Below are 13619 nucleotides of genomic sequence, written 5' to 3'. Positions count from 1 at the left end.
CAGTAAAGAACATCCCTCCATGGCCTCTGCATCAGCTCCTGCTTCCTGACCTGCTTGAGTTCCAGTCCTGACTTCCTTGGTGATGAACAGCAGTATGGAAGTGTAAGCTGAATAAACCCTTTCCTCCCCAACTTGCTTCTTGGTCCTGATGTTTGTGCAGGAATAGAAACCCTGACTAAGACACCTGCCAACCATTGTCTTGGCTTTGTGATAGTCACGGAGTCTCTCTTCACAGAATGAGTGTTTTAGACCAGGGAGTCACTCATGCCTGCCCCTAATGTGCATGCTATGGAACTGTCTGTAATTATAACCTGTTGATATAACCCACTAAATCACTTAGATATAACTAGCTAATATCCAGCTTCTAGATCATTCTTCTCACCTGTTTCAGAGAATCTCTCATTTTATTAAAAATAAAGTTACCTTCATTTCTGGACTGGTAGTGGATGCCTGAGGCAGGAGAACCACAAGTTCTGGGCCAGCCTGAACCTCATAGCATAATTCTATAAAACAACAATAATATTTTATCCAACAAAGAGCTTGTTTTTTTTCTGAAATATTTACCACTTGTTTTTTCTTTACCCAGGAGGCCTAGAAATGCCCCATTATGGCTGAAATACTAAAGCAAAGCATAGATGTTGTTAAGAAGAGATATAAGTGCCTGCTTTTGTTTAAAATAAATTATTTATGCCACTGGCATACAAACAACATCAACTGGACAACTCTTGTGAATGTAACAAGCCCTCTTAAAAGTCAACAACAGGATTAAGTGCCATTGTCTCACGTATCTGGCATGACAGTTTATTTTATTCTGAGATATTTCATGTTATTTTTTTCCCTGTGACTCTCGAGTTTGTCAACATGCCATCATATTTGGTGATCACACAATAGTCATTTCATGCCTCTGGTTTTGTCTAAAGGGGGCTAGACAGGGCAGCAAAATCAATTTCTTCCCCATCTTTGTGTGAAGAGACAACGGGAAATTGAATGTCGAATCTGCATTGAGGGCATATTAGCATTTTAACTCAGGGATCTGTCACGCGCACAGCGAGCCCCAGGTGCAGTCAAGCACTGTCTGGACAGTGATGCCCAGCCAACTCTTTGTAAAAAAAAAAAAAGAAAGAAAAAAGAAATCCCTTTGTTTAACCCTTGACTTTCTTTGTTACCTACCCTGTTTCAACTGCATGTCACCCGAGACACTCTCTGGAAGCCTAAAGTACTCAGAGACAAAATCATGAAGTAGGCCTCTTTTGTCGAAATCACCCCTCCCTGCAATGGCTAGCTGTTCAATTGTACTCTTCAGATGTAGCAGGGCAAGGGGAATTGTTAGTCACTTTAACTAATGTTCTAATGTGTGTCTATCTCCCAGGACATGCCCCCTGCTCTCTGAGAGCTCAGGGTGCTTGGTAACTTCCTCAGTGGAGACACCCCAGGCACCTGCTGGGGTGTAACAAATATCTCAGTCTACTTGGAAACCTCACTCCTCCCCCATCACGCCACTCCCAAGCATCCAAGCCACCATGGTCCTCATTCCAATCCCAATCACAACGTGGAAAGTATCTCTGTTAACATGGGAAATGCCCACCAAGCATGAGATAGTTTCTTTCAGTTATGTGCATGTTAGCTCTAAAGAATCAGGTGGGGAAACTGGATTAAACTAGACAAGTGGAAAAACTCAAACACAAACGCTCTTTCATTTCTTTAATATTTTTATGCTTTTCTTCTTATACCTTGATAAGATCTGGAAGCTCATTCACTTATATTTCCTATCTCTTTATTTTAAAGTAGTTATGAAGTCATGGCAAGTTATCAAAATGTTTCAAGGGTTTTTATATACATCTAGTTTCCCCAGTGGTTTCAAATTATATAATTATGGCAGGCTATCAAAGAGAGAAAATCCACACTGATAGGATTCAGTTAGTAACTGTAAAATAAAAACAAAGGTATCACTCTAAAGCTAACCTGGGCTCTTTTAAACTCCTTTCTATATTCTGTTTCTATTTACAAGTGCTAACCACACAGATGGTCCTGGGACACCCAAGGACAGATATGTCTACAGAGGGAAGACTCTCCAACTAAGTAGAGATGGGACCCAGGCTTTACTGAAGGCCCAAGCCAATGTCATAATGAGAGCAGCAGAGAACACACATCAGAAGGCATGGGTGTAAGGTCTCAGATTTCAGGATTCAAGAGAGATACTGAAATGGACTGTCTTTTTGTCTAAGGGACTTACTGGAAGAGTTACTATGACATAGATAGATGTCTATGTCATTAGATGACATTTTGAGGTTCTGAGTCAGTTGGGCCCAGGGTCTCGTCTTACAGGTTTTGGGGGAAGAGTGGTATAGCATATAATTGACAACTAGTCCAAGTCATGTCTCTGATTTCCATGTTACAGAGTGAATGGGAAGATTTGGCTCTTTAGTTAATGAGTGTCTATCATACAGGATGTACACCCTATATTTCCTAATAGCTTAGAGTGCTTGGTAAACTTCCTTTGTGAAAGACAGAGGGACTGGAGAGATGGCTCAGCTGTTAAGAGCACTGACTGCTCTTCTGTAGGTCCTGAGTTCAAATCCCAGAGACCACATGGTGGCTCATAAACATCTGAAATGAGATCGGATGTCCTCTTCTGGTGTGACTGAAAACAGCTATGGTGTACTTACATATATAGTAAATAAATAAACCTTTTTAAAAGAAAAGATTCACAGTCACAGTACAGTGCCTTCCATTTCTTTATAGTAGCCAAGGATCCAGAGAAAAAGAGGCCTGTGTAGCCCTTAGTTAAAGGACAACAATAGGGTTGTGACCTTGAGATAGCAGCTAACCTCAACAGTCACCATTGTCTTCATTGATGGGACAGAGAGAGATTGCTTCTGCCTCCTTCATAGAGTTGTTCTGAGGGTCAAAGTCAGTGGCAGATGAGGGGACAAAGAAGCCTGGCTACAGAGTGCCACCATGAAGTTTATTTGTGTCCCTGATACTCTCACTGATTATAGACATGTTGTTTTTCGTTTGTTTCATTTTGTGTTTTAAAAGTAGCCTTATACTGAAAAAAAAAAAAAAAAGAGTAAGACTTGCTCTTCATTAGCCACGTGAGCCAGAATGTTCCACCCTGTGTAAACAATCTCCCTATGTCCCTATTCTTAGTAGAACAGGAAGTAGCAATATATTAGACAAACTCTTTATAACTCATTAGCTACGTACTTCGGCCGGATCTCTGGATACACTTTCTCTCAGGTGGATGCATCTTGAGGATCTGAGACTTTACTCCTGGCTGTGGGTGCCTTCCTTTATTTGTAGCATAGGATATATAGTTGTTCCTGTAACTGCTAAGAGAGCCACAGCCAACCACATTAGCCCGCGATGGTTTGTGAAGTAGAGGTGGAGATCACCCAAGCACCATCATCCCTTGGTCTATTTGAACAATATTCTATAAACTCCCATCTCAGATTGTCAAATTCTGGTTTGTGAGTAGTGAGACTTGTCCCACTGGGGCAAGAAGGGTAAAGAAACATGTTGGAGGGACCCGTAAATCAATTTAACAAGGTTTTTGAAGTGAATATTTTGGCACTATAATAAAAATGTTGAGATATCTTTTTTTCCCTATTCTTCTCCTATTTCTATACAGGCTGGCATGGCTCTGACCTATGACCCCACAGCTGCCCTACAGAATGGGTAAGTAGACCCCATTTTCTCAGTTTTTATTTTTCTCTAAGTAGTCTATGGCCTCTAAATCACCACCAAAGAAAGTGGCCATTGTACTGACTGGTTTTGTGTGTCAACTTGACACAAGCTGGAGTTATCACAGAGAAAGGAGCTTCAGGTGAGGAAATGCCTCCATGAGATCCAACTGTAAGGCATTTTCTCAATTAGTGATCAAGGGTGGGAGGGCCCATTGTGAATGGTGCCATCATTGGGCTGGTAGTGTTGGGTTCTACAAGAAAGAAAGCTGAGCAAGCCAGGGGAAGCAAGCCAGTAAGCAACATCCCTTCATGGCTTCTGCATTAGCTCCTGCTTCCTGACCTGCTTGAGTTCCAGTCTTGACTTCCTTTAGTGATGAACAGCTATGTGGAAGTGTAAGCTGAATAAACCCTTTCCTCCCCAACTTGCTTCTTGATCATGATATTTGTGCAAGAATAGAAGCCCTGACTAAGACAGCCATATATATAATTTTCTTTTGTGGATGGTCTCTTAGCAAGACATTTCCCACTATTGGTTCCTTCTCCTCAGAAGTTCCCACAGTTCTAAGCCTTCCCTTAGCTCATCTCTTCTAGTCCGCTGATATCTCCAAACTGGTATGCAAGGAAGGCCAGGTGTGGAGGGAGCATCGGCATGGTTGAAGGTAGTCACCCATGTCTCTAGGACTCAGTTGCCCAGATGTCTCCTTTGAGGTCAACTTTGAATGGTGCCCAGTATTTGACCAGATACACTTCTGCGATGGACTTAGTTCATGGTCAGTCTTGTTCAGCTAATTGTATCTTTGCTCTTCATTTTAATCGGTCTGGAAATATGTAGCCTCTTATTTAGCTTTGAATTCTGCCTCCAAAAACCAAGAGTTCCCGCTAAGCCCCATGTTGTGGACTCTAAAACTGTTCTGTAACTGAGCCACTCTTCTCTTTCTCCGCCTCCCTTTTCTTGGCTTTGGGTGAGTTTTGCCATTGGCCCTGAGCATTTGCTGGCTCTCTGTTTTCCTTCCAGGATTAAGGTAGGATCAGTGGCCTTGAACTTTCTGGTTTTCAGAGTTCTTACTATTAGAAATGGAAAAAAAAAGATAATTATTTTTATAGTTAATCATACATCAGTAGTTTAAGCACAGTTGTGATCATTGATGTTTAGATCAATAACTATTTTTGCTAAGTCACATAGGAGTGAAATCTAGATGTTATACTGGCTTACTCATAAACTGTTAAATATATAGCTTCAAAATTATAGGTGTCATCCGCACAACGACATGGCCATTATCCCCAGATGGCATTAGTATTAACTTCAAAATAGTGTGTTCTCTTTGACTTTCCCTCTTGCTCAGTTGTTCACAAAGCTATTGTAGAGTGCTTTGACACTAGAGCACATCCCAGAGTTTACACCTGAACAGCAGGACATGGTTTATTTCAAGTCCTGTGCTGTGCCATTGGGGTGAGGGCAAACATTCCCATTTTTCAAACCATAAATCATTATATCTGCCATAGGTGAAAAAGATAATCAAATACCATGTTTAACTCTTAGGAGAGCCTGACATCTCAAGTCCATCTGGGTCAGTAAGAAAGACAGCATTGACAGGCATGGTAACACACACCTTAAATCCCAGTACTCAGGAGGCAAAGGCAGGCAAATCTGGGTTCAAGGCCAGTTTGGTCTACAGAGTGAGTTTCAGGACAGCTGAGGCTACAGGGAGAAACCCTATCCAGGAAGACTAAGAAAAAGAAAGAAAGAAAGAAAGAAAGAAAGAAAGAAAGAAAGAAAAGGAAGGGAGCGAGGGAGGTGGGAGGGAGGGAGGGAAGAAGCGGGGAGGGAAGGAGGGAGGGAGATAGACAGAGACACAGAGAGACAGAGAGAGAGAGCAGCCATTGTGAGTACCATGGGATTTGGTGTGGCATTTGGGGGTGCTGACTTAGCTCATTAAAACAATGGGCATCAGGCAGACACTTTCTAAGGATATGAGCTTTCTGAGCAGAGGGGTCTGTAGAGTTGACTACCAACCATTTACAAGAGTAGAAATTTCTCCTGAGGGAACTGTGCTGGTGCAGAAAGTTACGCTGGAGTGAATTTGAAAGTTTAAAATTTGCCTCTTCATTATGGTGTGGCATAAATAATGAAGAAGTCCTTGAAGCAGGAAGATCTTAGAAATGGGGGAAATCACTGAAGAGAGATTAAAATAGCCTGAGGCTGGAAAGAGAGAGCTCAGTCAGTTAATGCTTGCCTTGTTAGCATGGGGACCAGAACCTACAGTGAGGAAATGCTGGGCAAAGTGGCTCAGAACTGAAACCTCAGCCCTGGGGAAGGAGACTCAGAGAGATCTCTGGGGCCAAGTGGCCAACCAGCATACGTGGCATATTCCAGACCATTGAGAGACACTGTTGTAAAAAACCAAGGTGGACAGAGTCCTGAGTAATGACAGATGCGGTTTACCTCTGACCCTCACAGGCCTGCAAGCCAACCTGCATACAAGTACGCATCAGCATTCACAGCACACACACACACACACACACACAGAGAGAGAGAGAGAGAGAGAGAGAGAGAGAGAGAGAGAGAGAGAATTAAAATGATCCAGTTAGAAGACCACAAGAGTTTGTTCTAAGAAGCTTGATGTATTAATGGAAGAGGGAACAGAGGAGAGGATGTCACAAGGAGCTGTCCATCTAGCAAGGTAACACAGTGAGGAGCCAGGCCCTGCTTCTGCTGCTCTCTATTGTACTGAGAGAAACTGAGACAAGACCCTTGCCTTGAGCCCAGAACCTTCTCCAGATGCCTGCTCTTCCCCAGCTTTAGTCTTTCCTCAGAGTTTGTTTTTTTTGTTTGTTTGTTTTATTTTTCACATTGTCCCCTTCTTCCAATGAGCCCCAGCCGTCTCACATTCCTCTGAATCTCAAGCCTTTACATTCTGTATCTAAGGCTGTGGCTGGCAGTGGTTCTGTCGTTTGTGTTTGCCACTGCTTCTCAGATATTATCACCAAAAATCATCCTGTTTCCTAATGAGGCAGACAAACCTATGTATTTCTCGTGTCTTGAGTTAATGGGATTTATGGGGCCAGGAGATGTCTCACAGGCTAAGATACTTTCTGCACAGGTCTGATAGCCAGAGATAGTTGAGCTGATTTCAAATTCTGGATCATAAATAAGATGTGGAACCCACGTACAAAGACAGATGCATCAACATACTTCTGTCATCCCACACGTCTATGGTGAGATGGGAGATGGCCAGGGGAGAATAAACTCAAAGCCTGTAGTTGGATAGCCTGCAGTATGCAAGAGCAAAGACAGTCAGTCTCTCAACAAGGTGAAAAGTGGGAAGCAACGCCTGACAGTGGTTCTCTGAACTAGACACACACACACATGCATACACAAATACACACTCAGTCACACAATGCATACATATACATGCAAATACACACACATGAGCACACAAACACACACACAAAGCAGAATGTATTAGCCTGTCATCCACTGTAGTGTTCTTTACAAGAAAAAAGGAGTTTTATATGAAAGAAGTACAACGATTGTTCTTACTTTTAAATGCTTTTGTTGCCTTTGGTTTTATTGGGTCCTATGGTAACTATAATTGGAAGTCACTGGTAGAACAGCCATTTCTATAAGTATAATGCCAAAATGTCTTCACATATTTTCTCAGCAAAGTGCCCCTCAGGTAAATATCATCTCCTCTAAGGGGCACAGACTCTGTTAGGTTACCTGCTCATCAGTCTAGAGCATCTGAGTAAATTCCAGACTTGAGACATGTTCCATCAGGTGGAAACAAGCTAATGAAGAGGAGCATTCACTGCTATAAGGAAGAAGCTATTCCTACTGCATGTCTACATCACAGGCTGGATCCAAAGACAGAGGCACAAATCTCTCCATTCCCCTTAGAGGCTGCTGAACACTACTTACTGCTCAGCTAGAAGAGTTCAGCAGCAACCATCTCTGTTTCAATTTAAAGGCTCTTCCTAGTCATAAAATCATTTGGTGCCACAACTGAGAACGAAAATTTCACTTCATCTTGACTCCAATAAGCATATAGAGTCACAATTCTAGTAGAAGATAAAATACAAAACACTGTTGCAAGAGATGCATAAGTACTAAAAATATGCTTATATTCAGTGTTTAAAAGACTTGTTTGATTTTTAATTGTGTGCATGTGTGTGTGTGTGTGTGTGTGTGTGTGTGTGTCCGCATGCTCACATGTGCATGATGCCCACTGAGTCTAAAAGAGGGGACTGGTCCTCAGGAGCTGGAGCTGCAGGAGGTGGAGAGCCACTGAAGATGGGTGCTGGGACTCACATCAGGACCCCTGTAGGAGCAAGAAGCATCCTTATGTGGCCAGCCGTTTCTTCAGCCCAGCATTCACTTGTATAAGTACAAAATACCAGAAGAGTAGCACACAAACGATGGAATTTACTCTCTGGGAAGACTCAGAAGTGCTTCAGGAAATAAGTGAGGAAGGGTACTTTAGTTTTTACCATTTACCTGATTCTATGTATTTTTTTCAAAGATGAAAATGGATTGCATCCGATCATACAGGAGACTTTGTGTTCTGAGAAGGGCTTCCAAGCTCTCTGAAGCACCAGCAGGAGCTGCTCTCTCGCCAAGGCCTCCACACTGTAGGAAAGAGTGTGTTTGGTGATCCTCTGGTGTCTAGTAACCAAACTCTTATGTCAAAGTGTTTTCTGAGTATAATATGGGGCTGGATTCTTGAGTTTCTCTCGATGCTAGGACCAAATTCCTAAAAAGAAGCAGTTTAAGGGTAGGTGGAGAATTTGTTTTGCCTCACATGGTTTGAAGGAGCAATCCATTATGTAGAGAAGGCAGCACAGTGTGGGTGATCAAAGAGGATTTTGACTGTGGAGGCCAGAGAATGCGGGTGCTTGGTCACATCTACTAGGATCAGGAAGCAAAGAACAGCCTGGAAGCAGAAACAGAAACATGCTATATCCTTCCTGAAAACCACTTCCTGGATTCAGAATCCTCTCAAAATACGAACATCAGCTGGAAGGATGAATGTTTAACTCCATGGGTCCAGGGGGGGATAGCGCTCCACATTCAAACCACAACAGGGACGTTACAGTCACGAATCATGGCATGTGTGGTTGCTTCCACAAGATGAACACAGGATCAAGCCATTCAACCGTCTAGCCTGGAGGAAGGAAGGGCTCGTGAAGCCCCAACCCCATCTGAGTGAATCCATGTCTGCTGAGGAGGGGACTCTGTTTCCTTCAAAGATGTTGTCCCTGGTGGATTGCCCATGTACCACCAGATGGTGGCATGCCCATGCACATACAAGCAGTACTAGTACTTCTCAGTAAGTTGTAAAATAAAAAGAATAAATAATATACAAAAAATAAATCATATAAAGAGGACATGAAGTTGCAGGGGAGTTGGGGAAGAGTTGGAACAGGAGAAGTGAGGGGTGGATATGATCTTCAATATGTTATCAAAGAATAAAAAATAATCAAATGAGTAGAGTCCCATAACTGCCATATTAATACTGCATTGTGAAACTAGAACAGAGACTTTGTTTAGCTTATGTGCTAGTGTGTCAGCAATATAACTCTATCATAGCAAGACTTTGGTATTAGTAGTCACCAGGAAATAACAATTTCATCTGTCTGTATCCACCCAAGTTACCACTTGAAATTAGTTCAATGTCACTTTTACCTAAGAGTTGGAGGTTAGGGGGCTGGAGAGATGGCTCAGTGGTTAAGAGATCCTGAGTTCAATTCCCAACAACCACATGGTGGCTCACCATCATCTGTAACGGGATCTGATGCCCTGTTCTGGTGTGTCTGAAGACAGCGACAGTGTACACTATAAAAAAAAAAATCTTAAAAAAAAAGTTGGAGGTTAAAGGGTCAAAGTCATAACTGAGAAGGGAAACCTGTATATATATATATATATATATATATATATATATATATTTTAATCATAGATCAGCTTAGCAAAATAAAACTGTCCACTCCCCTCCACTGGCTCAGCACAACTCTGTTACAGTTTGTTATTGCTGTCTCCTGTTGTTTTTATCTTCCTAGCAGTCCACTATAAAATCCCATCACTTTCAAATATGACTTGGAGGAAATGAGAAACAAGCCTTCCCACATTCCCAGGGCTTCTTCCCCGTGCCCCTCTCCCCACGATGTGTTGTATAACGTCCCTCGGAGGGTTTTATTGGAGTACAGTGTATTCCTGTGAGAGATGACAAGGCAATGTCTCCTGTGGTGTTGTTTGCCAGCTGTTTTCTATGGGCATTTGATATTAAGTGATACAGAAACATCACACTATTGCTCTGAGAAGGAAATGACTGGAAAGCTATGTTGATGTTACAGCAATATATTGTTACTACTTTACACATAAATATGGTGGTATTAGAGTACAAATGACCAAAAATGTATTAATCTTATCCTGTTGGTTAGCCTGAGTATTCATGGTTCCAACTCTAATAATATTGCCCGTGGACATAAAACACAAGCTCTTACTGTTTATTTTGGTGTGCAAATAGGATTTTGTATGTTTTCTTTATGGTAAAAACATCCCACCCTGGGGTTATTGAGATGTCTGTGTTATTTTTATTGCCAGTGAAATAAGATTTTACTATATTACTGCTGGCTGAAAATCCCCCTGAGATGACTTTTCTTTAGGCAAACCGATATCCTATTAGTGACCCTATACTCTCATTTCCCTGGGCTTAGGAAAGATACTTGCCTTTAATGCCAGAAAACCCAGGAACTGCTGTGTTCCTTAAAAAGCACACATGTGGGGCTGGAGAGGTGGCTCAGTGGGCAGAGCCTGCAGGGTATGAGTGAGATTCTGACCCCCACAGCCCACAGGAAACATGCTATAATCCCAGTCTCTAATCCCAGCATTCCTGTGGGAAGATGGGAGGTGTGGACAGGAGAATTGCTGGGGTTCAGCGATGGGCTAGCCTGGTGTAGGCAGCAGCAAAATGAGAAACTTATCTCACAAGCACAGTGGGAAGTGAAAACCAACATCTGAGTCTGTCCTCCATAAAAGTCGAGTGGTGTACAAGCACCCCAGTGCACACCATACACAAAGATGAACGGGTTTTCAATGGGCAGCTTAGTTCTATAGATGGTATCTGGTTTACTCTTAGCTGTTCATCATTTGGTGTTTAGGTCATGGGAAACCTCATCTGTCCGCCCACACCAGGCTACTTAGTGTCAGCTTGACTAGCAGTTCAGGCTGGATGACTTGTGGTTGTATATTCCGCTATGCAGTGCAGAGCAATCTGTAGTATCTCCAAACTTCCCAGTGGATGTCAGCCGCCTCCGGCTGTCTCTAGACATTGTCAAAGGAAGAAAGAACTGCATCCGACTTAGAACGCCCAGTTAGATGTCCAATGAAATATATACGTATATACATATGTGTGTGCATGTGTGTGTCTGTGTTTGTGTGTATGTGTGTCTTTGTGTGTGAGTATGTATACCCGTTTAGGTTTCTGTGTCTGTGTGCATGTATATATGTTGTATACTTGTATGTGTCTGTGTATCTGTGTGTGGGCTTGTGTGTGAGTATGTATTTGGTGTCTGTCTGTATGTCTGTCTGTATATATGTGTTTATATGTCTGTGACTGTGTAACATGAGTACCTTCCAGAGCACCCATATGACTCAAAGCCATCTGTAACTCCAATTGCAAGGGATCTGATACCCTCTTCTGGCCCCTCAGTCACTATATGCATGTGGCACACATTGATGCAGGCAAATACTTAGACACATTGAATGAACAAAAATCTAAAAAAAATCACTAAGCATTAAAAACAAAGCTCTTAAGAGAGTAAACTATTTTTGGTTCAACAGTTTGTCCAAGCATCTGTTCCCAGCGCTTTATAGCAAGACTCACCAGCCATGATATGTGCATCCCCACATAGAAATTACAAAGGCATGTGTGTTCATGGAGTGCCTCTGTAGCGTGTATTTTCTACTACCCCACTTTAAGCTCCTGGCAGACCTCTCTACCAGCCACCTCCCTGGTTCCCTTGGATCTGCAGATGAAACACACACACACACACACACACACACACACACACACACGTTTATTTTTAATATGCTTTTTAGCTCAATGGCCGAACACTTCTAAGCCTCCCCAGGCTAAAGTGCCCTTACCTTCACTCCCAGCTCAACCCCTCTAAATCTTCTCTCAGCTTAGCTGCCAGGTTACCTTCTCCTTGATCCATACCCTAAATCTCTAATCTCCTGCCTGCTACCCCAGGCCACTCCACCCAAGATCTCACATGGCTCTCTCTCCCTCCAAAGCATGGTGAATCTTTTTTCCTCCTCCTGTGTCTCCAAGCCTGCCTGCGGGAACCTGGAAGCCCCACCTCTTCTTCCTAGCTGTTGGCTGCTAGCATCTTTATTGATTGATCAAGAACCAATTGGGGAACAGGACCTTCAGCCTTCCCATGCAGATTCCCTGTCCAAGCATCAGAACCACCCCCTACACGCCTCTATGATGGCTACGAGTTGGGTTGATTTTCTATTATTTGTTCCCTGTGAGGCATTTATCTGGATTTATTTAGATAGATGCCAATATGAAAGGCCTGGGACTTGTTTCTATGGTATGTACATGTTTGTCCAGGTGTATGTGGACAAGCACATGTGTATGTGTGTTCACATGCCTGCATATGTGAATGTGTATATATGACGTGTCTCTATGTGGTATGATGTATGTGTATGCATATGTATATGCATGTGTATATTATATGTGTATGTGCATGTACATTCATGTTTAGGCCAGAGTTTAACCTCAGATGTTGTTCCCTGGAGATACTCACCATAGTTTTTGAGATAGGCTCTCTCATTGGCCAGACTCTCACCAAGTAGTATAGGCTCAATGAGCCCCACCTAGCCATCTTCCTATCTCCACTATCCAGGGATTACAATGGTACATTCACAGCCACACCTGGATTTTCTTAAGTGTGTTCTAGGAATTAAACCTATGTTTTATGTTTGTCCTTTACTGACTGAGCTGTCTCCTCAATCAGACATTGTCTGTAAAGTATGTATGGACACGTGGCAGGGGCTCAGATGTGCTGCGGTCCTTCCTTCAGAGTCATATTTCTCCTTTGGGCACAGCCCTCCTAAGCCCCAGCTGCCACAGTGGCCTCTCCTGGAGTGGCTAAAAGAGTGGCCTTACAGCAGGATCACAGAGTTAGATTAAGATTCAGGGCTCTGCCCGCTTTTCCCAGTGAGTTTTCTGTTCTGGGTATCTCTGACTTGAATGGTCATTTCAGAACACACTGCGAAGTATGAAATGTCACTCTTACTTGATGGATGGGATTAGAGCAGATAGAACAAAAGCACATTAAATTCCCTCCGACAGGTTCCTCCTGTGATGTCCTTTTACTTGGTTGGTTAATTTATATTTCTGTTCTCTGCATTCTCCACAGAATAACTTTGCAAGCTCTGTCAATACAAATTTTATTGGTTTTATCCTTAATATTCCAATTGGAACACTTTACAAAATAGACTGTCCATGCTAAAATGCAGCACATGGTTTTTTCTGTCAGTCTGAGGGTGAGAGGGAGCTTGTGCAACAAGCTCTGTCACTGTATGGGGCATGAAATGGACTCTGGGTACCTGGTCATGTCCTTATCAGCCTAGGGCAGGTCTCTCTGCCCACTGCCTCATAAACAAAATTTGTCAAAGGCCTAAAAGAGATTATCAAAAGCTAACCAGGTCTTCCACAGCAAAGGACTGCCATGCCCAGTTATGAGAGCCCTTCATTCTTAGAAAGCAGACATTATGTGAACTTCCCTTGGACATTTACCAACATGCAGCTCAGGGCTTTCCTTCTTTGGAATCTCTAGCATTCTATCATCTACATGGGCCCATTGTGAATGGCCTAACGAACACTAGCATCGACTTTGCATGCATTTATCCCTCAATAAACAATT

At 42.7% G+C, this 13619-nt stretch overlaps 1 protein-coding gene across 3 annotated transcripts in view; it reads left to right on the top strand.

The window, feature by feature from the left end:
- Positions 1-13619, top strand: part of Rbms3 (RNA binding motif single stranded interacting protein 3) — a 672329-nt gene that overhangs the window by 554471 nt on the left and 104239 nt on the right. For all 3 annotated transcript variants that reach the window (XM_029481347.1, XM_021171492.2, XM_029481346.1), the window contains exon 8: positions 3632-3678. In XM_029481347.1, coding sequence (XP_029337207.1) covers positions 3632-3678 — 47 coding nt within the window. The remainder of the gene's footprint in view (positions 1-3631; positions 3679-13619) is intronic.

Source organism: Mus caroli, chromosome 9 (genome assembly GCF_900094665.2).
Source record: "Mus caroli chromosome 9, CAROLI_EIJ_v1.1, whole genome shotgun sequence".
NCBI lineage: Eukaryota > Metazoa > Chordata > Mammalia > Rodentia > Muridae > Mus > Mus caroli.
Note: the sequence above shows the minus strand (reverse complement) of the source record. Positions and strands in the feature narration are given on the sequence as shown.